At 40.7% G+C, this 25997-nt stretch overlaps 1 protein-coding gene across 3 annotated transcripts in view; it reads left to right on the top strand.

Moving 5' to 3' along the window:
- LOC102309076 (enhancer of polycomb homolog 1) overlaps positions 1–25997 on the top strand; it is a 36923-nt gene that overhangs the window by 8651 nt on the left and 2275 nt on the right. For 2 of the 3 annotated variants that reach the window (XM_042223099.1, XM_042223097.1), the window contains 12 exons: positions 6504–6663; positions 7799–7944; positions 8373–8579; positions 9151–9299; positions 12088–12241; positions 13351–13509; positions 13738–13827; positions 14020–14168; positions 15707–16119; positions 22709–22833; positions 23276–23423; positions 23925–24336. In XM_042223099.1, the coding sequence (XP_042079033.1) occupies positions 6564–6663; positions 7799–7944; positions 8373–8579; positions 9151–9299; positions 12088–12241; positions 13351–13509; positions 13738–13827; positions 14020–14168; positions 15707–16119; positions 22709–22833; positions 23276–23423; positions 23925–24336 (2252 nt within the window). In that variant the 5' untranslated portion in view covers positions 6504–6563. Of the gene's footprint in view, positions 1–6503; positions 6664–7798; positions 7945–8372; positions 8580–9150; positions 9300–12087; positions 12242–13350; positions 13510–13737; positions 13828–14019; positions 14169–15706; positions 16120–22708; positions 22834–23275; positions 23424–23924; positions 24372–25997 lie in introns of all 3 variants that reach the window. The other variant, XM_042223098.1, reaches the window with a different exon arrangement.

Below are 25997 nucleotides of genomic sequence, written 5' to 3' on the forward strand. Positions count from 1 at the left end.
CTAAGTCAGCAGGAAATGGTTTAATGATGGAGGGGAAGGGAGTTGAGGCTAGTTTTCCCATCTGTAACAGTAATGTCCTTATTCACCTAGAGAAGTCGCCCCCTGCTGGCTGTCAGGTATACGCTTTTCAGTCCTGGAAGCTACATCTATCCTTCACACTGTTTGCAGTCATGATTTCTCTTTGTGTGTATTCATTAACACACAAAGTATTGAACAGTTTGTTTAATCGACTATCGGTCTTAAATTGAGTGATTTCTAGAATTTTCACTGATTTCTGGTAGTGTTACTAAAATGTGTGGCACAGTGAAATTGGATGCTTCTGTGCAAACAGGAGAAACATGTAAAGCCAAACAAAACACAGCCACCAAAATGCTGCGTGTGGATCTCCTTCAAAAAAACCAAATGGACAAAAATGATGTCTGGTGCACACTACGTCCATAAAGCTACCATATTACAGCTCGACTACAGGGTCATTTAACAAGTATTAGGTATGGGCATGTGTCAAGTTAACCTTTGTTAAATTTAAAATGTTAATACTTTAGAGGGGGCTTGCATTCGTGACCACTTTAGCTTTAAATTGAAAGGACGTCCCCCTCTCCCATACTAATCATATAGTACTTATGCACCTGCGTGATGTTTTGTGAGGGTTGATATTGAGCGACGTTGTTTCTCCACTGAATTTTGAGTGTTGTTCAACATAAATCACTTTTTCTCATCTGTGGAAAACTAGCAGTACTTGTGGATTTCACACAATGTGTGTGCTTGGATTTGCTGAAATGCACCACCCTCACTTCCTCGCCTTCCTCTGGGCATGTTGAGCTGAAAACACCTGCTGGAGGCCACACTTTTGTTGCCATGGCAACTTTTATTGGAGTCATCTATTTTTTTCTTGGGAACATTTAATGGAGGGAACGCGTGGTGCTGTGAAAAATAGATTTTCATTTGTCTCTCCTCGATCTGCATCTGTGACCGTGACAGAAAGCAGAACTGCCACTGAGTCCCAGAACATTTTGTGTGGGAAGAACAAGAGAATCTGAGGTTCAATATTAGATTGTGTTTTCTCGGGTGAAAAGCCGTTAGAAGCTACTTTGTATCCAGTTGTTTTCACTATTTGTGCCCACTTTGCACTAGATGTGTCACAAGACCAAAAACGTTGTCTGTACCAAAATAAGTCAAATGCATACATTACAAAGCATAGTGTGCTAATACATGATCATGAATCATCATATTCTTATAAAATGAACAGTAAGCCTACTAATTAGCTATTAGAGTAGCTTTGCATGATCCACTGCTCAAACTAATTCTTTGCAGCCCCTCAGTTCGTCCTTTGTGTGATGCAAACTGTGCAAGCTCCTCTAAATTTAAGCCAGCTTTCTTCTTATTGGCTGCATCTTACAAACAAAAGGATTGACCTGAAGTTGGGAGTGGCCGCTGTGCTCACCCTAAGCTGGTTCCCTGATTTGACCATATGAGAGAGATCTGCTTTCACTGACATCATGCAGAGCCAGAAAAGAAATTGTGTTCAGATAAGTGTGAAGGCTGAGCTTCAGGCTGGTACTGGTAAATATGCTAAACTCATCATTTGAACCTTTAGCTTTTTGTAATATGCTCATTTCATCATTGTAACTTGATTGTACAAAGCAGGATATAAGAAAAAGCATAACATTTAATTTACTTAAAGTCCCAGTTTCTTATTTTTACTTTTTTGGAAGCAAGACCATAGGGACAAGTAATTTTCAGCATCCAAAAACTGTTGAAAGTTCAAACAGCATAATGGCACATCAACTTGAAAGTTTGGCTAACACAGGCTTTTGCTGTGGTTCCCGTAATAACCTGGTTCACTTGTTCTCATGTGCCATTCACAAAATCCTTTTATCCGACACTCTCAACTCCTCTGCAGAGGAAATCCCAGGCTGTGAACCATGCTTGTGAGGATCACAGCTGTGAAAGATCAGGATATCTTTAGGTCAGAGAAGGCTCAGGGCTGCCTGCTGCAACCCGCCGAACCAATATCCTTTATAGAAGCTCGCAAAGGCAGGTCTGGGCCAGGCTCAGGTTTAATTGGCACCTTACGTGCACGCTTTATGCAGGTTCCTTATCTCACAAAGCTCCTGGGTTCATCAGCATGTCAGACGGTAGGGTTCAGAGAGGGCAGTTTCTTTGTGGCGGTTTTATGAGCAAACGCATCCTTCACTGTGCCAGTTAAACACTGGATCATGTAGTTTACATAAGCTCATGTCATGTCAGTAGACAACGCTTTGATAAGCAGTACTCTCTGAGCTGTAACAGTTGCTGAGTAACAGTGCAGACAACAGTTAAGTACATTTGGTAAGAAATGTATTTCAGTTGAATACTAGTTTGGAGTGGTTTGATTTCTTGCATCATTGTGCTTCAATTTTTGCTTGTAATTATCAATACAGGCTGGTGTTTCAAAGACTTAAACTATGCTTTTAATTTAGATATGAGAAGTCTGATCTAAATGTGCGTGCAAAGCTTAACTTTTAACGTTTTAAGTCTCTGAGCTCAGAGAACCACAGCTTCTGCAGTTTGGGTTTAACCCAGGAAGGACTTTTTAAATGTACAATGACACAGAGCTGTTGGCTAATTTGCAGGAAGTTGTGTGTTTGTGGGCAGTGAACATGGATGGCTGTGTGAAATTTTTAATAAGTGTGCCTGCCCAGCCTGCTCACGCTCGCAGTCGCAGCCAAATCTGGCGCTTTGTTTTTGTCCTGACCCTTCAATTTGTGTAACCGTGCCAAATTGAGTCTTGGTTGAGAGTGCTATTCAATCTTTAGATTGTGGTTAAGTTAGTGCTTGGTAAAAAGTTGTGTATTTCTCTCCTGTGCTCTTTTAGAGCCTGCAGCAAGCAGGAAATGCTGGGATTTAGGATGTTGTGGATGATGTCTAAAATCCTCAGTGGTGAACACTTTCACAGTTGACACAATAAGATGTTTTTCTTGGCGTAGACTGTGCTTGATGGGTTTACAAGGGGCAGATGGTTCAGCTCTGGGCACATGCTGTGTCCTTTGATGCCAGTTCACAGCTCTGATATGGTTCCCCTGTTACTCCATGCAGAGCTCTTCGTGGCTTTGAATTTTATTTAAGGCAGTTCAGACACCCATGCAAGTGTGGAAGTGTATAAAACTGAGTCGTTGTCAGGGAATGCTTGTTTGTGGTCATATTTGCCAGGCGCAGTTGGTATCTCTTAACATTGACCCACATTTCAGACTCTAGCCAATAAACTGTAGTTGAGAAAACGTGTGTGAAGTGTAAAATGAGTAGGAGCTCTGTTAAAATACTTGTTAGAGCAAGACGGATCTTGAGTTGGTTTCACTTGATTGGTCGTCTGTTGCATCGACCACAAATAAAAGGCCTACAGATATTGTGCGCTACAGAGTGAGCGTGCAGTGCTAGTAAGTTGCAGTGTCTTTCATGCAGATCTTAATGCCAGTGCATAAGCGAGAGCTTTGCTTAAACTCCTGTCATTTAGTAATAACACTGATTCTGAACCCCGAGGAGCTAGGGCTGTTCGATATAACGATATATATCGGATGACGATATAAAAACATCTATCGTTTCATTTTACGCTATCGTTTGTTTCGGGGTGTCGCGAAATAAACTGTTTACGGCAATATTTTTTCATCGTTTAATGGTCACTGTAGTGGCTATATTAATTTATTACAGTTCTTTCTTTCTCTTATATTTTAATAACCACACTACGGACGGACAAGTGCCTGTTTTTATGCGTTGTGGTTAGCAACAACAACGGTAAAACCACCGTGTGTCTGCTTGTTTATTTTCCACATAAACCTTTCACAATAAAGCTCAAGATCCTGTTGAGACTTTTCAAAATAAACTGAATCACGTGAAAGAGCAGATTATTTACGGATGAGAATTAAAAAAGAGCCGTCAGGTGCTAAAAAATAAACCTTAGACTCAAACGTTAGAACAGGCTTTTCCCCGCAGCACGCCGTGTAATAAATACTCACAAAGAAAACGGCAGCCGTTACAATTTATGTCAAAAAATGTATCGTTTCGTGCATCGGTTAAAACACTCGACTCCAGCTACATGACGCGCAGCTGGAAACACTTCCCGCAAGTCGAGCTGCTCGAGATTCACAGAATTTACAGAAAATGTTACATTTTTGTGATTTATATCATTATCGGGATGATAGAATTCTTATATCGGGATATGAGATTTTGGTCATATCGCACAGCCCTACGAGGAGCAGTATGCTGTTTGGAAAATTAAGACGCTGTTTGGAAAATTAAAACACTGTTTTATACAGGGGGAAAAAGATTCATGTTTTTGTGGGATTCTTCCAAACAACATATATTTCAGGTAACTATCAGTTGTGTAATATGAAAACATTTTGTACTTGCTGAGTTCAAGAGTCAAACAGTCTGAGTCATTTGCCCACGTTTATGCTTCTGCTGCCAAGTTGGAGTACCAGATTTGCTGCTGAAGAAACTTTGCAGGTATTTTAATATGATCCACTGGCTCAACATAGGCAACAGAATATCTGTAAACTTTTTTCTTCTCTCTCCATTTGTTCCACCTGAGAGATGCAGTAAATAATAATGAGTCATTGTTGTGAGTGATAGTGGGGTTACCTGAGGGGTGCTCAAAAAGAGGTGTTTGCCACAAAGCACATGCTACGAAGTCCAACTCGGCTGACTGTGAAGCTCACCTTTCCAAACTCATTGACATGGCAGTGCACTTGCTGATACTCCTACGCTGTTCTCCTGCTGATGACTCATTTCTCTGAGACATCATTACTGTGTTGGCATACATTATATAGACATAACAAACTATGATAAATATTATGCTTTGCCTGTCAGACAAGCCTAGACAAATGAATTGAGATTAGGTTTAAAATGACAGCTAAGAAATGCCACACAAACACTGAAAGATAATGAGCGAAGGGAACTGGAGAGGATTCACACCCAGGAGGTGCAGGATGTTCAAACGAGTGCGATTTTTATTTTGACCCAGCGGCTGACATGTTTGTCCCTGACTTTGATGATGAATACACCCTAGAGGAAGAGGAAATGTTGGCAGCACCATATGAAGCCAGTGAGGGTTTCACAAGGGATGGAGAGATGACCATTCATGTAGCAGGCCTTTCCTGTTTTGGAACATTTTGTATTTGAACAACTGCCATCATGCTTTGCACTGACAAATAAGATTGCAGTAGCTGATGTTTATATGTTAAGTGTAAATTTCTGTTTTGTTTCTGTGTTTATTTCATTCAAAGGTTAGTGTGATAAAAGGATTGTAGACTTTAAACTAGTTTGCAGGGGGTTTCCTGCCTCTTAAACAGGTATACGAAAGGCTGGATTTACAAAGCTGAGTCTGGGGTCCCTTATTTAACAGAAGTCTGTGATTGTTCTTGTGGTATCTATTGCTGTTTGATAACCAACAATGGCGTTTATGCTTCACTAAATGAAGCCCAACTAAGAAAACATTACTATCCTGGTGTTGATTTCAACGAAGACAAAAACTAAACTAAATCCTGGTTAATTTTGGGTGTAAATTTGAGTATAGATTTTTTTTTTTCTGGCACAAGATGTAAACAGTACCTCAGTCTACTATCAGCCAAAATATTTCAAACATCTGCATTGGCTCAGAATTTCATAATTCTGTATTTCACAGTGTGACAGATGTTTTAAACCAATCAGTCGGAGCAATAAGCAATGCCAGTGTTTTTTTTTGTATTATTTCTTCTGTGCCAGGGAACTAAAGAAATCCCCAGAATGAAAACAACATTTAGGCAGCGCAAAATTGAGCCAACACAATAGATAAACATCAGCCGCTGCCATCTTATTTGCCAATATACTGATGAAAGCCAGCCAGACCATAAACATTGGCCAGCCTAAGACATTTGCAGAAAAAGGCTAATATCAGCCACTCCTGACGTGCATCCTTTGGTTTTACATACGGATTCTCGATGTTATGTACATGAAACATTTCACAGCTCTGTCCTCACAGACCTTCCTCTGGAGCTCGTCCAGTGAGAGGTTTAGGCTGTAATCTCTTTAATGTGAGAGGTCTGACGCCACAGATCACATTTATTATCCTGTTAAGTACAATACTTTAAGCACTTGGCGTTCTTTAACATCTGGACTGCTTATGGTTATTAGTCCTGTGCAAGCACAGCGAAACGATATCATGCACCTCATAATGAAACAACTTTTGGTCTTAACTAAATCACTCATTGTCATTGTTTCCATTACACACTGTTGTACGTACATGCAGATGCACAACAGAATGAAATGGGGGGGGTGATGTGTAAAATGAGTATTGAAGTAATTAAAAGATTTTTTTTTTAGTTTGTCAACTTGTAAACAAGATGGTTTAAGAAACAATCCGGAGTCTTTTTTTTTCCCTTCTTTTTTTAATAATTCTTTGTGTACAAATGTCTCTTGACAAATCAAGATACTGATCACTGCAGAAGTCTTTTTCATATTTTTCTAAACAGCAGCTTCTTTCTCTCTTTCAGGAGCACCATCTCCAGCGGGCCATCTCAGCGCAGCAGGTATATGGCGAGAAGCGGGACAACATGGTTATCCCCGTCCCCGAGGCGGAGTGCAACATCACGCACTACGAGTCCCTCTACCCCGGGGAGTTCAAAATGCCAAAGCAGCTTATTCACATACAGCGTGAGTAGCAGGCTGCGTGCAAGTGGATTATCTTCTTAGCTGTGTTAGTGGTCTGTGAGCATGTGGTGATGTTGCCGTTTGGCTGCACTGGATGGCTTCAGGGTGTTTATCCTGCTGATTGAGAGATTTTAGTGTTTGTGGTTTTGATGAGAAACCTGTGAGTAATTAGAAGCGCTTTTCTAAGAGATGTGTATTTATATTGTATGTTTTGTTTTCTGGACGGTTTTCTGAAAGTTAGTGCTTTTTCATGTGGACATAATATTGACACACATAGTTGTTGCTTTTTTTTTCTTAAGAAAACTTTAAGATTAAGTCTTGTTGTTTGGCATTTACTGTAGCCATGAAATGTCCTGTGTTCGCATTAGTGAAATGTCAAACTTTGAGACTGCTGTTGCAGATACTTTCACCATAATTTGGCAGTCATCTTAACATTTTAAATGTAGGGGCGGTGAGGGTAACACTGCAAGCTTTTCCAAATGCCACTGGCTTTGACAGGTTAATGTGTTGATTACAGTGGCTCTGATAGTGGCTGTTCAGTAAACATCTTATTTTTTCACCCGAGGGCCACAGTAGTGACAGCCACTTTGAATTTATTTTCTGCAGAATCTCAATGTCAGATTGGCAGGGCCAAAAAAATACAAAGCCAGGGGCAATATTTATGTTCAAATGGTAGATTACATTCACATCTCATATTTGTCCTAAAGTGTTGCCTTATTGAATGGGTGAAAGCACACAACTAAACTGAAGCACAGTGCTTTGTTATGATAAAATGCTGTTTATTTTTTGAGCATAGTTCGGCTGCAGTTGGCTGAAGATAAAGGCTTCAGCAGTTCATATCCTATGGGTTGTGTTATTGACATTGCTTGAAAGGCACTGTTGCTAAACACAAAATGATGGTGAATTATAAAGTCTCTGTATTGTAAGCCCAGGCTTTGCTGACTGAAATGTGTCATAGTTATCTAATATTGATTCATCAATTTGATACACACTGCAGCCTCTGCTGGTATTGTTCAGAAAAGTGATGTTTTGTTTAGTTCAGCAGCCTCATTCCTGCAATGTCTTTGAAATATTTTCTTGGCTGCATCTGTCTCTCCAGTAACCAGCTCTTTTTTTTCTTTTTCTTTTTTTCCCACAGCTTTTAGTTTGGATACAGAGCAGCCAGACTATGACCTAGATTCAGAGGATGAGACGTTTGTGAATAAGCTGAAGAAGAAAATGGAAATCACTGCTCTGCAGTTTGAAGAAATGATAGACCGGCTGGAAAAAGGCAGTGGACAGCAGGTATATGTAACCCTGTGTGGGGAAAGTATTGCTTTGCATGCACACAGTCTTTTTATTCACTTTACACTGAATAAAATGTACACTCTGAGTCACTTTTTGCATTACTCCATTATGTTTAACTTGTATTTTAGTCATTTGAGAGGCCTGTTATTCTCTTTGTCAGTGGTTTCTTTAAAAGTTACTATTTATTGACGAATAAGCACTTCACGTGACATTGAAAAAGACAAAATATGAGTTTGTGATGTGCCTGAAGGCAGCGTGACTGCTTAAAATCTAAAGCCTTTGTTTTGTTGTGTCTTGGTGTGTTCATAGTGACTGCTTGTTTAAACCAGCTGGACTTAAGTGCTCAGCTATGTGTAATAATTATTTCCAGAATGATGTGGCTCAGGCCATTACACTAACTTGGTCTGGCCTGTGTTGCTCTGTAGCTTGTCAGTCTACAGGAAGCCAAACTGCTGCTGAAGGAGGACGATGAACTGATCAAGGAGGTCTTTGACTACTGGAGCCGGAAGAGGAAAACCAGCAAGGGTGGCTGCCTCATCCCCAGCGTCAAGCAGGAGAAGAGGGATGGCTCTAGCACCAGCGACCCTTATGTGGCCTTTCGCCGACGGACAGAGAAGATGCAAACTAGGAAGGTAGGACTTTCTAGCCAAAAATGAGTAAGATAAAGGCAAATTAAAGGACATAAATTATGCTGACCTACATTTCTACTGGGGCTTCACCAATCCAACTTTTGAAGATAAAAACCTAGAACCCTTGTATTATCTTTTTACCAATGTAATTATATAAGCAGTTTCCATGGGTTTTGGTATGGTCCAAACATATTGGCTTTAAAGTGGTTTAGATGAGGCAGATAAATATTTTGTCCCTACAGTAGTGTTCCCCTAAGATGAAAGATGAGCAGTTGAATATTTCCATACCTTAACCTTTTTAAAGATTTTCAGTTAAAATGGAAATTAATTTAAGGTGACATCCACCAGACACCTCACGGAATGAGATTATCACAATATTTAACTCACAATATGACATTATTTTGCTGTTTAAAAAAGATTTTTTTAGATTGTGTGGTTTGCTGACTATTGCAGTAACATTGTGATTAATCACCTCTTGTCTATTGCAGCTAAGCTTCTGTATTGATACAGTATTCACAAGCAAAATATTGGAATTGATATTTCTGACACTGAATCATCACTGCTCCGTTTTCAGAATCGAAAGAATGATGAGGCCTCATATGAGAAGATGCTGAAGCTGCGCAGGGACTTGAGTCGAGCTGTCACCATCTTAGAGATGATCAAAAGAAGAGAGAAGAGCAAGAGGGAACTGTTGCACCTCACACTGGAAATTGTGGAAAAGAGGTAAGAAAGTTGACTAAACTGCACCTTGTCAGACAAGTAGTTGCTATAAAGGAGACCTTTTCACTTGTACTCTCAAACCGCATGCCCCACTTATCTGATTGGATGACATTTTCAAAAGCGGGTCATTCAGGGTAATAGCTAACGGCTGTGCCCTGGTCCTGTTTTGAGAATGCTTTCTGATAACATCTTAAGAAGCTGAGATGATAACAGCGTGGTGTTTTGGACAGTGTATGTGGTGAACCTTCATATTTGATTAGCCTGTTGTTTACTTGCCAAGTCTGAAATTCAGCACAATGCTTGTCTGCATGACTGATCATACAAAAGTCAACCACATATTTTCTGTAAGGCCAGGCTTCACTGGTCCTGTTAATTGGGGTCACAGTTAAATGCACTTTTCCATGCAAAGTTCACCTTGTTTATTCAGTAGTGTTTGGACCACATTAGCTCAGTGATGTCTGGGTCCTGGTCAAGGCTTTGCTTTCCCCAGTCTTTTAAGCAGTATAGTGGACTCTATCTCTGTATTCCATCCATCCATTCGCTTCCGCTTATCCTTTTCAGGGTCGCGGGGGGCGCTGGAACCTATCCCAGCTGTCATAGGGCGGGAGGCAGGGTATCTCTGTATTATAAAATATAAACTTTGTGTTTTCCAAACTCCATTTTGGATTGTCCTCCCTCCACCCCCCAGTGGAGCCTTTGCAATCCATCTAAACATGACATCCGAATGGAATGAATTTACTCTGAAAGTAGCTGTCAGCGTGAGTTTAAATTGGACCCTTCTCCTTGAAGTGCTTTTGATTTGTAGTGACATTTCAATTTCCTCTTGTTATCCCGGCCTGGTTTCTGCCTGTGCATCACAGCTAGTGCTCACTCTCAGACTGGACCACTCTGTTCCCAGTAGGTAGTTTTTCCCGGTCACTTTATGATGCTATGCTGCTGTAGAGGGGCTCAGGTGTAATGTCTGGTGGGTGCAGTCTGTCATTTGTGTGTCTCAAGCCCTTACTGTGCATTGAAGTTTAGGTTCTTTTGTGTTTCAACTGTGGCTGCATGATGTTAGCAGTTATACATTATTCATGGTAATGTTAGTGATAAATTGAAGTAGTTTACACAAATTTCCAAGCTTAATATAGTCAACTAAAACTATGTGGGAGATGCATCTGTTAGAGCCCGAGCGGTCTTCATGACAGTATGTCATCTACAATATTTAAAACGGAAGCGAATAAAAACAACTTGAACCTAAGTGTGTAATATTTCGTATTATTATGTCTAATGTTATTGTTGAACTGACATGTTGGGATGCACTGATTCAACTATTCATTTCTGATCCGATACCAGTCTTAAGTAAACAAACTCTGCTCCTCACTGTGAAACTCGGAAGCATTCTATATTTCTAAGGCAGCCAACCCCCCATTACTTTTCTGTTAACGTCCTCTATAACAAATATGCAGCAAAAAAAGAGAAGTCATCACCAGTAAAAACCGGGCACTCTGTCCATCTTCACAGATCTGGAGTTGAGTGCACTGTTACTTTGTATCCTGTACACTTCCAGCTTCTTTATTGATGCATTATCTCCTTCTGGCAACTCATACACTGCTGCAGATTTATTGTGTAGTAAACTGGATCAGCTATAGATGGGCTTTTGTCAAATATCCGATTGAGCTTTGTTTTACCAATAATTGTTCATACTTACTGTGTGAGCTGATAAAGCTGAAGTTGGCAGGAGTGCAGTTGTAATACTAAAAATTAGGGGTGCAACGATACTCGTATCGATATTGAACCGTTCGATACAGTGCTTTCAGTTTCGGTATCGCATATGTATCGAACAATACAAAATTTTTATTTATTTTATCAACTTTTCTTCTGACGATGCTGTCTGTGTTGAGAGCTCAGTGGATCTGCGTTCGACTACTCCGCCTAGGCTGCACTGTCGAGTGCAGATCCACTGAGCGCAGCGCAAGCTAGCAAGACAGAAGCTAAGCTCGTTGCAACATGGCAAATTGAACCTCCCCCACCCTCATTCAGATCTGGCGTTTGGAACTATTTTGGTTTTCATGTGACGTATGACCCTGATAGGTAAACGCGTCATGGACAAAAGTAAAACAGTATGTTGGATGTGCCACGCAATGCTCAATTACATTGGTGGGAACTATGCGTTAGCGCAGTTAGCTCGTTAACGTGTTGGCCGTCCAGCCCCACGCACGGGGCGATCCGCGGTAGCTCGTTAACGGAGATTTGCCGTGTTGTGGCGTTAACGTCATTTCAACGAGATTAACGCTGACAGCACTAGTGGGAACACAACGAATATGACTGCACATTTACGCCGACATCATCCTAGTGCAAAGACAAGTGGAAGCAGACAAAAACAACAAGCAGCATGCTACAAACTTTACCCGAGTCATTTAGACAGCCGTTAGCACATGATTCTCCTTATGGGGACCTGATATGTTTAATATGCTGCTGAGAATATAGCCCAGAAGAAGCGTATAGTATAGCTTTTATTTTGGAAAGAGCCATTTCTCTGTAATAAACTCTCTTTTCCAAAGATGAGTGATTTCTCGATCAGATGTTATTTTTTTTATTGTTGTTTCAGCAACATTAAATTTAAAAACTGTACTTTTGAGTTAAAATATATATTTATAATTTTAATAAATTACAAATTAAAAAGGCATGAACATTTTTTTGTATCGAAAAAATATCGAACCGTGAATGAAAGTATCGCACCCCTGACAAAATCGTTAACTTCTTTGCTTTGATTTTCCTCATATTTTGCCTTTCTCTCTGTGTCCACCAGGAATGTGTTGCCAGACTTTGGCAGTGAGGTGATGGCAGAAGCACTGGCACAGCGGGCTCTGGTGAAGCCTGTTTACACCATCCCCATCATTCCCCTGTCCAGCAGTAACCAGTACAGACATCAGGACCACTTGGACATGAAGGACTACAAGAAAGTAAGGACATGTTCATCAGGAATCGTACAAAAAAAACATTGTTCTTAGCTCGTGCGTGTGTGTGTGTGTGTGTGTGTGTGTGTGTGTGTGTGTGTGTGTTGATACAGAATGATGAGCAAACTACGGGAAATTGTATTGACTTTGAATTCGTCCTTTAGTTGAGTCAATTCACTCAAGCTGCTTAATGCTGTACTCTGTATTGGCACACTGAGTCATATCAGACCTCGGCATTTTCATTCTGAAAGGGTGCATGGTTCGAAATGACAACTAGGTCTAAATTATTAAAAATAATTTCCCTTATGGACAAGAAACTGCAAATTTGTACTTAAGTTTATTATAGTATAACAGTTCTTAACAACACACAGGAGCAAATGTTGGACAGTGTTTTACCACAATAAATATCCTGTTTATCCGTTAAATGTAATGATATAAAGCTAAACGTCCCTTTGTTTACATATTATAGCACTTAATTACTTTGCACAGTTGTGACCTCAGTGTCATCGGAACTTCATTAGCTCCAGTGTCCACCAGCTCTCCCCTTGCCCTGCAATGAGACACCCATTTCCCCTTCTTTTATCTTCTGCCTCCTCCTCTTCCCCTTTACCAGCTGGCTGACCTTTTGCTTTTATTTACACACGTTCATTTTCAGTTTAACTCTACCCCTCCTCCCTCGTCACTCCAACCCTTATTTTTTACAGTGATTAGGCACAGCCGTTCTTCACTGTAGCCTCCCTGCCTCTCTGTTTGCTTTGTCCCCAGAGTGTAAGGACTGAATGAAATCCTACTAATCCTAGCAGAAGTTGGATCGTGTTCAGACAGGGAGGGGTTGTCCCACTGGGGAAGTTTGGGGGTGAAAGGTGGCACGGGGTAGATTTAGGAGGGAGGGGGAGGACAGCCATCTGGCTAGGCAGCGGCATCTGGCACGTGCCACCATCTGCATATCAATGCCTCTCTTTACTTGCTGTTGTTTCTGCACACACTCTAGGCGCCTGTGCATAGACCACCAACACTCAATTGCCGCCAGCAGTATTGTGTCGCGTATGAAAAAGTGTTCTTGATTACACAGACTGCAGTATAAACATGTTTTCATTTCCTTTCCTTCTTCACAGCCTGAGAAGACGGAGGCAGTTCGAACCAAAAGGAAATATGAAAAGAAACCCAAAATCCTGCCTATGTCAGCGCCTCAACATTCAGGGCCCCCTGTGTTCAATCCCAAGGACCTTAACCAGTATGATTTCCCCAGCTCAGATGAAGAACCATTCTCACAGGTAACATTTGGTTCCAGCCCTTCGGTTGTGATGCAATTTCAGTGGGATTTTTACAGAGACTAATATTATACATGAACAAACATGGAACAGAAGTTGAAAGCAATGATATTGTGTGTTCCATCTGTAAAAACCATGTTTGGCTAGTAATACATTTCTTATTTTCCCTTTAGGAGGGCATGAATTGAAGTCCCTAGCTTTTCCTTTACTTAAATTTTTTGTGTCGTGTAGATCCATTCAGGTTCCTCAGAGGCAGAAGAAGAGAATGACCCAGATGGCTGCTATGCGTTCAGGAGGAAGGCCGGCTGTCAGTACTACGCTGTGAGTGCCCTCCTGTGACTCCCGTGCTTCTATTTATAGTGCCAACAGCAGGCTGGCCAGTCTGGCTGCTCTCTCTTCCACACTCTACTGGACAGAACAATGCAATAATGAAATCACCTGTTTTATTTTCGACTTCTGTTTGTTCTCAGATCTAATCGTTTTTTTTTTTTTCCCCCCTTTATCTTCCCTCAGTATCGTCCAGACGAGAGTGGCAGCTGGCCCTGGGTAAGCCCATCAGATGGTGGGCTCGGCGATCCACGCTTCCGCTACTGTCTGACCTCGCTGAACATCCCAAGGCGCTGCATAGGTTTGTCAAGGCGCCGTGTGGCCAGAGGCGGCAGGTGAGTTCAGTCTGGCTGTTTGTTACAGAGCCTTTGAGGGTCATGCATGTGTTGATCATTTGGGTAAATCAACCCGCCCCACCCCACTCTAACAAAAAAGAAAAAACAGTGTTATTTCTTTAATTATTTTTGCGAAGCACTTCATCCTGACATGAAGAACAATAAGGGTGACACGAAGGTATTACTATTCATGGTTTTCATTATGTACCAACTTCTCCAAATTCTGGAGAAATAAAATATGAAATGTGTTTAGGAATGTTGCCAGTATCAAATGGAGCAGAGGAAATTGAGCCAAGTGTTAGCTGTCACTGCCAAGGTTGTTTACCATTCCAACTCTTTGGCAGGTTACCAGCGACCGTTTGGCAGGCACATTTTATTATAAATATCAAGCTGGCAGGTGAAATGAACATGACAGTCCCATTTTAGGATTTACCTGTCACTGTAGCATGTGTTTAGTTTAAAAAACAAAACTTAAATCTGCCCTGCAGCCTTTTCTGATATCTCCTCAGTATTTACACAGACAGTTAAATACACCGAGCTGGGTAGCAGCTTCCTCAGTGCCAGGTGTGAAAGAGACCAAACGAGGGTCACACAGTATCTGCTCCCCGGGCACACATGAGATAAGCAATGTTCTGTTTGTGTCTGCAGTGACCTTATCAACTTCCCCAAGGGAGATTGAAGGATTCCTCTAGCTCTGAATTGAAACATCTTTTCAGTATAATGTACTATGGTAATACTTGATCGTGTTAGGAAGCATGGAAAGTGGGTTAACAATAGTGTGGCTGTGGGGTTTGTAATGTCAGTGACGGTTCAGTTGTTTGCCTTATTTTGTTTAAGAGGATGTGTGTAGGTTGATAAAGTTTTGTTTTTTTTAAGAAGATATTTTGTAACAAACACTCTTTAAAGGTGTTAAATTGTTTTAAAGTTGGAATGGTCTCATATGTTTTCATTCACTTTTTAACTATACATTAAAAACACAAAGAACTGATTTGATTATGTTCAGTTTTAATGTGTATTTTAACTGCAAGTTGGTCTTAAACTTCAAATAAAGTGTTATTTAAAAAATAAACTCTTAACTAAAACCTGTAAGACATACGTATAAATTGTAGTACTGTGCTTCAGTGCATTATGTTTTGGGTTGTTTTCTGACATTTCAAGCACAATTTTAAATACATCTTAAAATGTCTCTGTATGTTTTTTACTAGGGCTAGAACATGGCCTTGCATTTTGAGTGATAAGGCTGTACTTCTAACAGCAGTTGTCTCATTTTTTGCTAAATATTACCCAGCTGAACCTATGAAGTAATAAGCTAGACTTATGTCATTACAAAAGTATTCTGTTTTTCTCATGAAATAGCCCACTATATGAGGTCCTCTCCAGTGAACATTTTTATTGTTTCACAGGGAAATGCTTCACTCAGTGCAGTCATTATCGTAGGACCTTGATGTTGTGCTGTTAATGACTAAAGCATGTTTTTCATGTAAACAGACCTTTAATGACTGGTAGTAAAAAGCTCACGTAACATGTTGATGTTTTAGGATCTTGTTGGACAGAGCGCACACAGATGTAGACAACATCTGCCAGAGCCTGGACTCTGACCCAGAGCCCGAACCACTCGCCTCACCACTTCCAAGCTCTCCGCTCCACATCTCCAACGCCAGTACCTCAGAAACCAATACCTCGGACCCAGCCAGCTCCTTCCACCTTCCCCCATCTTCATCACCCCTGTCGTCATTAAAACCGAAGGACCTCAGCCAGATTCTTTTGAACATTAAATCTTGCCGCTGGAGGCACTTCAGACCACGGACGCTATCTCATCACCCTTTGGGTGGAGATTTGTCACGCAGAGGATTTAGGGATTTTAGCTGGACTGTGTCAGGACTAAACCGAACCCTGTCTGGAGGAGCCAGCGCCCAGAATCGCATTGGGCCAGCCACCACTCCTGTAAATGGTAAGTCACTTGTTTATTCTACCATGCTGGTTATTGTTTTTTAGGGATAGGTTTACATTACTCGGTCACAAGTGTCCCTACGCATGCAGTTAAATAACATTAGTTGTCTACATGGCTATAAAAAAAAAGTATACTGAAAGGTTTAAATCACAAATGTGGGACTCTCTGGGAAGGCTGTTTTCACTTTGTGTTTATTGTCATAGCTCTGAGTGGAAGATGGTAAAACACTGAATTGTGTGTTCGAAGAAATTGGTTCATCTGAGTAAAATATACATTTGTAAGACAGTCTTTAATTGGAAATAGGCCAGCACATAAAATGTACAGGCAAATTTTGTTTTCGGAAATGTGTTGCTGGCATCAACTTTTTTAAAAAACAGTAAAATGTTGGTTTTGGAGCCTTGGTACCACTGAGGATCACCTCATCTTTAAACAGTGCTTGCTTGGAGGGCGCTGAAATGAGAAAACCAATTCTTCTAGTTTTGAAAGCAGAGTGTTATCAAATGCTGGTGTAGATACAGTGCTATGCTGTCATATAACTTCATTACTGAAATTTTGGACTGTGGAATAATAACAGATCTCGTGGGCCATTCAGTGTCCAGTTTTTATGCAGACAGTTTTCCTTTTTAAACCTTAGTCTTACTTAAAATGAACTAGGGCCTATTGGAGACTGTTGTACATCTATGCTTTGTTTTTCTTTGCATGGTAAACATTTCAGTTGCGTTCAGTGATCCACTGTGTTCACTGACAGTGGTTTTCAGAGAGGTCCAGGAATAGATTTTTCACTACAGAACCTGCGTTAGTTTCCAGCTTTGGCTGCTGCATCCAGAGATTTATTTATTTTTTGTCTTTTGGTGCATTACACAATGTTGCTATTGATTTTTTTTTTTTTGTTTGGGTTTTTTTTTTTGCCAATGATCAAACTTTTTTTTTTTTTAAGTGTTTTGAAGTTTTACGCTATGTCCCAACAGTTCTATAAACGCATTCTGTGCTCAAACGAAGTTTATTATGGCATCAGGAGTGTGCAGCCACTGCTAGCTCCATGTCACAACTATAAACACATCATTTTGTATTTTACTTACACACACACACACACACACACACACACACACACGAAGAAATACAGTTTTGTTTTCAGTTAATTTTACAGCTGCTTTAATTATGGGTTGTCAGTCATCTTCTAAGAATCTGGAGACTTGTTTGGAGTGGGGTTTGTAGAGCACCGTGCTGTACTTTATGATTGTTTTCTTATTGCTTCTTGATTTTGTCAGTTTTCAGCTCATCTTGTGTTTACAAAAACACATCCTGCAGAATTGTTTTTCTGGGTTGCACATGGAGCAGTGCAGTTAGGTTTATCCACGCATAATGCAGCAATAATGCTGTTAGTTGGCATTTATTTTGGGATGTTACCTGTGTAACATTTTTTGATGAGGCACCTTAAAGGTAGATTGCTCTGCTCATGCCTAGTAAAATCACAAACTTTGTACTTTTGTTCCCCCTTTCCTTTTCATACATAAAATGATATGTTCCCCTAGCTTGGGGGATTCACTTAGAACATGGCTTTTTCTAAACAGATTTGGAATATCCTGTGAAGTGAATCAATGCTGGAGATAGGAAAACAGGGTGGTGATTTCAGAGACTGGGTAACAATTTAAAGAGGATATGAATTTACCAGAAGCCTGGCTTGACTTAGTTTACACTTATTTGTTTGACAGTACTGGCAAGTTAAAGAGGAAACTCTTATTGATTTTATTGTGTAACGACAAAAATTAAGCACAGATGAAACCAGTTTTTCCTCCATGTCTTCTCAACATTTCGTCTGCCTTTACAAAAAAGGAAAGCAATGAGACTGCCAGGTTACTTACTCACTATCACCAGTTCATTGTTTTGCTTTTCAGCCCTCACAGCTCCTGACAGTGCTTATATCTGTAAAGGATGCCGTAAACAAGTACGGTCAACTCAGATACTCCACCTCTCTCTGTGATGGGACATTTTAGATAAGCAACATGTAAAGTTTAGTCAGCTGAAAGCTGTGAGGAGCAGTGCAGTCCTGCAATACTTTGGTGTAGGAAATAAGTGGTTGTCTGGCAGCTGTGTCAGAATGAGCTGACATGTAAGAATTTGGCCCAAGCAGATTTGTTCAGACATTAAGCGCCATACATTGCAAAAAATCCTCAGTTTAAGAGGAGACACAAATTCATGGGGCTTGTGTGCTCATATTGTCGGTCACAAGCCCGGATAAATGGGAGTGTTGCGTCAGAAAGGTCATCCAGTGTAAAATCTGTGCCAAACTAAACATGTGGATCCATCTACTGTGGCTGTCCCTTTAGTAAATAAAGAAGGAACCAAATTTCTTTATATTTTAAATATAATTTTAATTTAAAATAAGTCTGGTATCCCCTGCAGGGTGTAGCCTCCCTCACCCTGTGACTGGGATAGGCTCCAGCTTCTTTGTGACCCTGAGTAGGATGAGTGGTTAAGGGAGAGTGAAATAAATGGATAAAATACAGACGTTGGGGAGGTGGGGCGCACAAGGTTATCTGGTAAGGAGCTGGTTCCTGACCAAGCAAGGGCATGAGGGCACCTGTTAGTCTAGCTCAGGGGTGTCAAACTCAAATACACAGTGGGCCAAAATTCAAAACTGGAACAAAGTCGCGGGCTAACGTTAATATTTATTGAAATATATTTATTCCTCCAGATATAAGAATGAATCTTTTCTTATGGACTCAAACACGTTTTGCTGAAAAACTGAATATGGAACAAGCAAAGCTTAATACTAAACAATATATATATTAGCTGTATAATACCAGTAGGCCAGCTCTAATAGTAATTTGGTATGGCTTCGCGGGCCAAATGTAATTAGGCTGCGGGCCAAATTTGGCCCGCGGGCCAGAGTTTGACACCTATGGTCTAGCTGATCTATGAATCATTTTATTGACCCAAAATTAACTAAATAGTTGAGTTAGGGTTTTCAGAGAGGGGCAAAGACACACTACTTTATAGGACAAACTTCCTAAAAGCAAGTAGTGAACATTTATACCAAAAAATTCAGCTTTTTTTTTTTTTTTTTTTTTTTCAATTATTCAAAAACAAAAAATCTTATTTTTTAATTAAAATGTCTTTTTTGCCCAGCCTTTGCTGCCACCTTTGAAAAACTTGAAATGATGTTGATTGTGTGCATGTCCACAGCATGGAGACATGAGGTGGCAGTCATGTAATTGGATAGCCTGTAATTCGTGGATATCTGAGAAGCTATTTAGCTTCAGATAATAACTGTAAACTACATTTTTTTGGGGGGGGGGGGGTGTCTTCTCTTATTAAAGCATTTGAACTTCATTCTTTCAAATCATTGAGCCATAGTTTAAACATGAATAGAGATTTTGCTGTTACTAGGGCTGGGCCATATTATACCGTTCACGGTAATACCGGTATAATGTTAGGCAACGATAGGAAAATGAAATATCGCGATAGAATATGAGTAAAACGCGCATGCGCAGTGCCTTTGTTTTCATACGCACATGGCCGATTGTTGAGTGAAACAGATGAACCAGAATTGGTTTGTAAAAATGGTGCAACTTCAGTGATGTGGAACTGGTTTGGTGTTTGTCCGTCAGATACACGACAAAGCACATTTTTTTGCAGAACATGCAAGCGGCCGTCGTTATTGTCGTATTTGTCGGACTAAGATGCTCTTAAATCTGGGAGTAATCTGGGTCCTAAACTCCGTCATTTTTCAGGTCAAACGAACACTGCAGCATCACTGAGAGTTAAAAACTGTCTAAATTCTTTCATCTTTAATAAAACGATCAGCATTGCTGCTTTACCAGGTGTAACTATGAAGTTTAACTTCCAGGCATCCATGAAAACAAAATTTATTACATTTAACGGAGTTAGAAGTTAGCAGGAAGCTAGCGGAAGTTAGCTCGCTAGTTTCGCTAGTTACCTAAGCATGATATAGCATGTTCTGACTGAGAGATTTCTGAAAAAAATCAAACGTACAGCTCTGCTATCACTTCCAACATAAATGAAGACAGGAAACTAAACAGCAGTGACGTTTGTAGGGTTACTGAAGTTGGGCTAGCTGGTATATAATGATGTGCTACGTGATCGCTAGCGACACAGCTATGTTAGCATAACATAAACAGTGAAGCTGGAGGACGAACACTAACACTTTTCCACTTATAAAAGTTAACGTTAAGGTTCCTGATAGTTAGAGACAAATGCAATCGCATGGCAGGATGCTGTAAACGGACCAAACTTCAGTCAGGAGAACAACTGAGATAATCCATCCACAATACGAGGTTAGTCATTAATATACTGCAACAACATGGGAATAGAGCAGCTGCCAGAGAATTCAACATTAATGAATCAATGGTACAGAAGTGGAGGAAGCAAGAAGAATGAGTTTAATAAAGTTTGATTTATCTGACTGCTTTGTTTCGCTTAATGTGCCTTATAATCCTCGTGCACCTTATGGTCCGAAAAATACGTACTGCACACTGCAGTTTAATGTTGCAAAGCACCTCTTTTTAACTTCAGTGGATATTATACATGGTTATGCTCAGGATATGTCAGCCCATTTCTACTGGAAATGCCTTTTGGTTAAACTTTCAGCAAGGAATTTGCATTTGCACTGTTACATTTTTATAAAGCTTTAATGTACATAAAAACCAGCTTCTTGTTTAAGTGAAAATAAATGGAAGGTTGTCTTTTTGCGCTAGTAATGTTGTGGAGTTGTATTTTGTCTCGCATCAATTATATCGTCAGTTATATCGTTATCGCAAATTTTCAAATATATATCGTGATAAATATTTTTGGCCATATCGCCCTGCTCTACTGTTTACAATACAGTGTAAAACAAACTATGTATGAAAACATGAAATATGTCCTTGTTTGCTATTGTTATTCTTGTCCTAGCTTGACACATTCTTGGTCACAGTGCAGTGTCGTACACTGTTGAGCTCTGTGCAAGCTCACGAAGTGGCCGCAAGCCCTGCTAGCATGAACCTTATATCACTGTGCATATACAGGTTTGAAATGTACAGTCATGCCCCCTGAGCATAAACCATTGTGTGACTGTGTTTGAGAGGCCTTCAAACTGGTCTTTCTAGCTTATTATACATTTTTCTGTACCCTGTGGCAAGACGCCTACATCAACCAAACCTTTGGATCGTTCTCTCTAAAAGCCCCCCAAAGGAACTACATTTTATATACATCTGCAGAAAGCCAAGTTGTGTCTGTAACTGCTTGTATTAACAATCATTCTTGAATGATTTTGAAATAAATAAATGCTGCATGTATATGTAATTTATTTTAAATTCATCCACCGTGCCGGACCAGCAGATCGGGTTTACTGGCCGCCTACGTTTTTCTTTTGTCTGCTAAAAAGGCGGGAGTAGCTTGAATTGTAACAATATGGAATCATGTTTTAGTTACTTTATTAATAATGTTATATAAAGTATCTAAAGATGTTTTTTTTTTGTTTGTTTTTTTTTAAATGTAGTAAACCAAACACTATTTCCCTCTTTTGACATGCCTGCAGGCTATCAGCAGCCAAAGAAATCAGCCAGATTAAAAAATTACGCTAAACCCAACATCTGCTTAGAAATGTTTTGTTTCAGCTTGTTCTTACTTCAGCACCTTCATTTCTATGTAAAACAACGTGTTGGTCGTTGGAAGCAGCTGAAAAGATTAGCTTTCTTCATCTTTAAGCATGTTGATGAAGTGGCTTGATAAAGGACCGTTATTGGCGGCCCCTTTTTCTGACTGATGCTAGAAATTTCACAGCTTTAATCTGGGACTTTAAGAGAAACCACAGTCTTTAAATAAAACTATGGTATGCTGCTAAATTAACCATCTATTAACTTTACAAATGGACAAACTGATAGCTCTTGCTGCATAGCACCTATAGTTAGCTGTTTTAAATTTGCCATATCTGCTTGCTGCTATCATAACAAATTATTTCCACAAAGGCTGACAGAGCACATTAATCCACATGTTTAATTTGTCACTGATTTTTATGCCAGATGAGCTTCCTGTCGCAGCTCTGCCAATTATCTGAGCCTTTAACAGGCACCAGGAGTACACTAGCTTGTGACTCCCAGAAGCTGGGTGTGTTACTGTTGGGTAGCTGCTAAAAGTGGCTACCTTGTATGGATGCACCAGCCAGGGTAAACATTATGGATAAGTGTTCATTAAAAGGAGTTGAAACAGGAGTAGTGACCTCTTGTGTTGTTTAGCATTGTAAAGGTGAACTACTGCAGTTGCTAGTGAAGGGGGACTGTGTGCCTGCCTGTCGGCAGCAGTGTTAGCTGAAGTTGTGTGTAAGCTGGAGGAGGCAAAGACAGCACTGTTGGTATCAATACTGTCACAAATGAGTAAATAATCCAATAGTAAGCATTTTCAGGATCAATTTTTATCTGGGAATTGATTTAACAACCATAATCTGCTTGCTGACAGCTGGAGCATAAACACACACCCTTAACAGTCCTGCAGTCTTTACTGCTGTGTAGAAGCCAATCCAAGGAATGTTGAAGCGAAAAAGCGCATTTCCCCCATCCTGTTTTTCACCCTTGCCTTTTCTCTCACACAGTGTTCACGGCTGAGCAGTACCAGCAGCACCAGGAGCAGCTGGCCCTCATGCAGAAACAGCAGCTGGAGCAGAGCGAACAGCAGCAGCAACAAGCCAATATTGTTCCTACAACTACCAACACACAGGTCAGTGTAGACTAATACCCTTTCTGTACCTTTTTATTGTAGTAGACTCAGGTAGCTGTCCAGTATTAAGAAGGCAACGGGATTAGGAGGAGGTGGTATTACCACAGAAGTGTAATATTCTGTCCAGAATTGCTGGGATGATTCTCAACACTTGTGTCATTCTCTGCAACCAAGTGGCACATTTAAAATGTGCTTTTCTGGCCAAGTAGTCAAACTAAATGAGCCAGACTTCTCCCACTGATTTACAGCTGAAGGTCACTTCCCTCATCCTTAGGAAGTGGGACACATCCTCATTCCCACGAGCAGCATTAATGCCCTTAGCTGATTTGGCCACAAAAGTGCTGAGCTCAGTTGTTTCAGCAGTTTCATACATTTTAACGCAGGAGTCAAGCATTTGGCACAGACCCACGTTTTCTTTTTTCTACATGTCTCTGGTTTCCAGGCGCTCATATCCAAGACATTAGACCAGGCCAGCGCCCAGTTTGCTGCTTCAGCCCTCGTCACCACGGATCAGCTGCTGGCTTGTAAGTCCAAAGAGGACCCAGTACCGGTAGTCACGAGTGGAGTCAATGGGATCCTCCCAGGTGCAGGTGAGTGACGCAAATATGTAGTCGCTATGTGCATATATCTTTATGTTAAAAGGAGCATGAGCCAAAGATCTTAGGGACAATTTCCAGGATACATAATAGTTGGAGAGACCAATTTAAAGTAATGTCTTTAGGGCTCAATTTTTGGAAATACTTGGTTTAGATTGTGCATTCATGTCACCTCAGAGGCTGGGGAGAAAAAACAAGCCCCAAAAAAAAGCAAACGACAACAACAAAAAATAACGCTGCCAACAGCCTCACAATTACCATAGTGTTGCATCAGCACCTCTGACAGTGTCAACAAACTTAACATAAGCTTCAGAGAGATGGAAGTTATTGCAGCACTGTTGGTTAGGGTTGCATTAGATTGTGCAGGTGCACCTCTGATCCAAAAATGGTATTTTGCCATTGCACAGGGAACTTTATAGCTCCAGGTTTGTGTGGCTGCCTGACTACATTAGCTGTTATCATTTGCATTCATGAGACCTTTTCTTCATCCACCAGGTGTTTTCAAAGGTTTGCACCTATCCAGCACAACAGCAGCCCATCACCAGACCAACCAGACGACGCACACTACCACCACCGCAGCCCCCACTTTCCTCCAACCTTCCTCCAACTCGGCCACCCCTTCGCCCGCAAATGCCGTCCCCACCTCCCTCAACTCCAACCCCGGCGCTCATGCAGCAGCGGCACTGGGGCTCCTGGGGTGCAGCGCTGCCAGTGCCACCCCTGCCACCACTCAGGTCCTCCTCGGGAACAACATCTGTCTGGGCGTGTCGTCGGCCGCCAGCCTGGCTGCACGCCACATCCCCCGGACCCTTGGCAATGTGCCATCCTCTGCCTTAAAGCTGTCCACCACCACCAACTTGCAGATCCCCAAAGTATCTGGAGCAACATCCATGGACATGAGCTCCAGGTGAGGCTTTGCTCAGCATTTCTAATGTGTGGCAGGTAAATATAAGTTTGTTTTTTACTAATCTTTATTGTTAAGCTTAAGGGAACTGGGATAATGCTGAGTAAGCATGAAATTGCTAAGTTCTGTTATATGTACTGTACTTACGCTGTGTCCTATAAGAACCATTGGACAAATGTCCCACATGCCTCCATAAAGAAAGATACACTTGTTGAATATGATCACTGTGTGAGATTGTGGCAGTCATGTATGGGTTTGGGTTGCTGTCATGTGTAAACAGGAAACCGAAGCCAAAAAAATCAATTAAAATACAACCACGTCCAGCTATCTTTATGAGAACCATTTTTAGTTTTGTGATTACATTTAGTTCAACGTCTTTTTTCACACAATTTCAAAAGCCTGATTAAGTGCTAACACTTGAAGAAAAGGAGGGTTTAGGTCAGGGCAGTAACTCTCATGCTGCCCTGACCTAACCCCTTCAGAAGCAAAACATTTTTACGCCCCACCCCAACAAATTATTTCCTCACTCAAGCTGAGTTTTATTTTTATTTTTTTAAAGAAGAAGAAAAAAAGACCTCAGTGCAGTAGTATGTCATGTTTAATTCCCCAAGAAATTTTTCTCCATTCAATTTTTTTGTCATCCCCCATCTGTTGGTGCCTCAAAGCTTGAGAACTCCTGGGTTAGGGTATGGGTTTATCCCTACATGTTCATGCTCAGTTCTTTTTAGCCCCCATGAAAGAGGTTTTGACTTTCCATTCAGGGGAATTTAATTTTGTTCAGGACATGAAGTGACATTAACAGGCCCCTTGCCTTAACTGCATATTGACTAATGAGGCTTACACGTGTCCAGTCATCTCCAATACACAAGAAAATACCAGCGTTTCCCCGGCACTGACTGGGGAAACACTGGTAACAGAGCCCAGAGAATCTTTAGCCAAAATATGACAATTGCTGATCTAAATATCATCAGATAGGCAGCTGGACAGACTTCTTGAAATATTAGGCAGATTTGGCACTCAGAGGTTGCATATTGGATCAATCTGAGTAAAACTCGCTGCTGATAACTACATAGATGACAGTTGGTCACATTTGTAATATCAGTCAGCACTATTCGTTGCTTCAGTTCAAAACTCGAGTCGGAGTTACAATTTTTTTTTAAAAATATTTTTCCCCCCTGTTGTTTTATTGGCGTAGTTGCCACATCACTTCCTTCCGTCCTGCCTGTACACACCCTTTCAGAGTTAAAGGATTTCAGCATCATTACACTTTGTGGCATTGCGTTCTGTTCATTTTGTTGTTGTTGTTGTTGTTGTTGTTGTTTTGACTGACTTCACACTGTCACAATCTTTAATTAATTTACAGCAGAACCAAAGCTGCCCAGACACAACATAAACCTACCTGAATTGAAGAAACATAAACATGCATAGAGGAAGAGATATTTTGATATGTATTCATTCAGTCATCACATATTACACAGACTGTACAAAACAACTCAAAAGAGACTTTATTGTAAGATTGTCAGTGTTGCAGAAGTCTCAGATTCACTTTTATATCATGTTTGTTTCGAGATAAGCGCTAAAGCTTTTGCATTACGAGACACAATCCCTGGTTTAAGTAGTCAGCTGGACCTGGCAGATATGACCAAAATAACTGCCAGCAAGCC

This window comes from Haplochromis burtoni, unplaced genomic scaffold (assembly GCF_018398535.1).
Source record: "Haplochromis burtoni strain Fernald_Lab_line unplaced genomic scaffold, NCSU_Asbu1 Contig_101, whole genome shotgun sequence".
NCBI lineage: Eukaryota > Metazoa > Chordata > Actinopteri > Cichliformes > Cichlidae > Haplochromis > Haplochromis burtoni.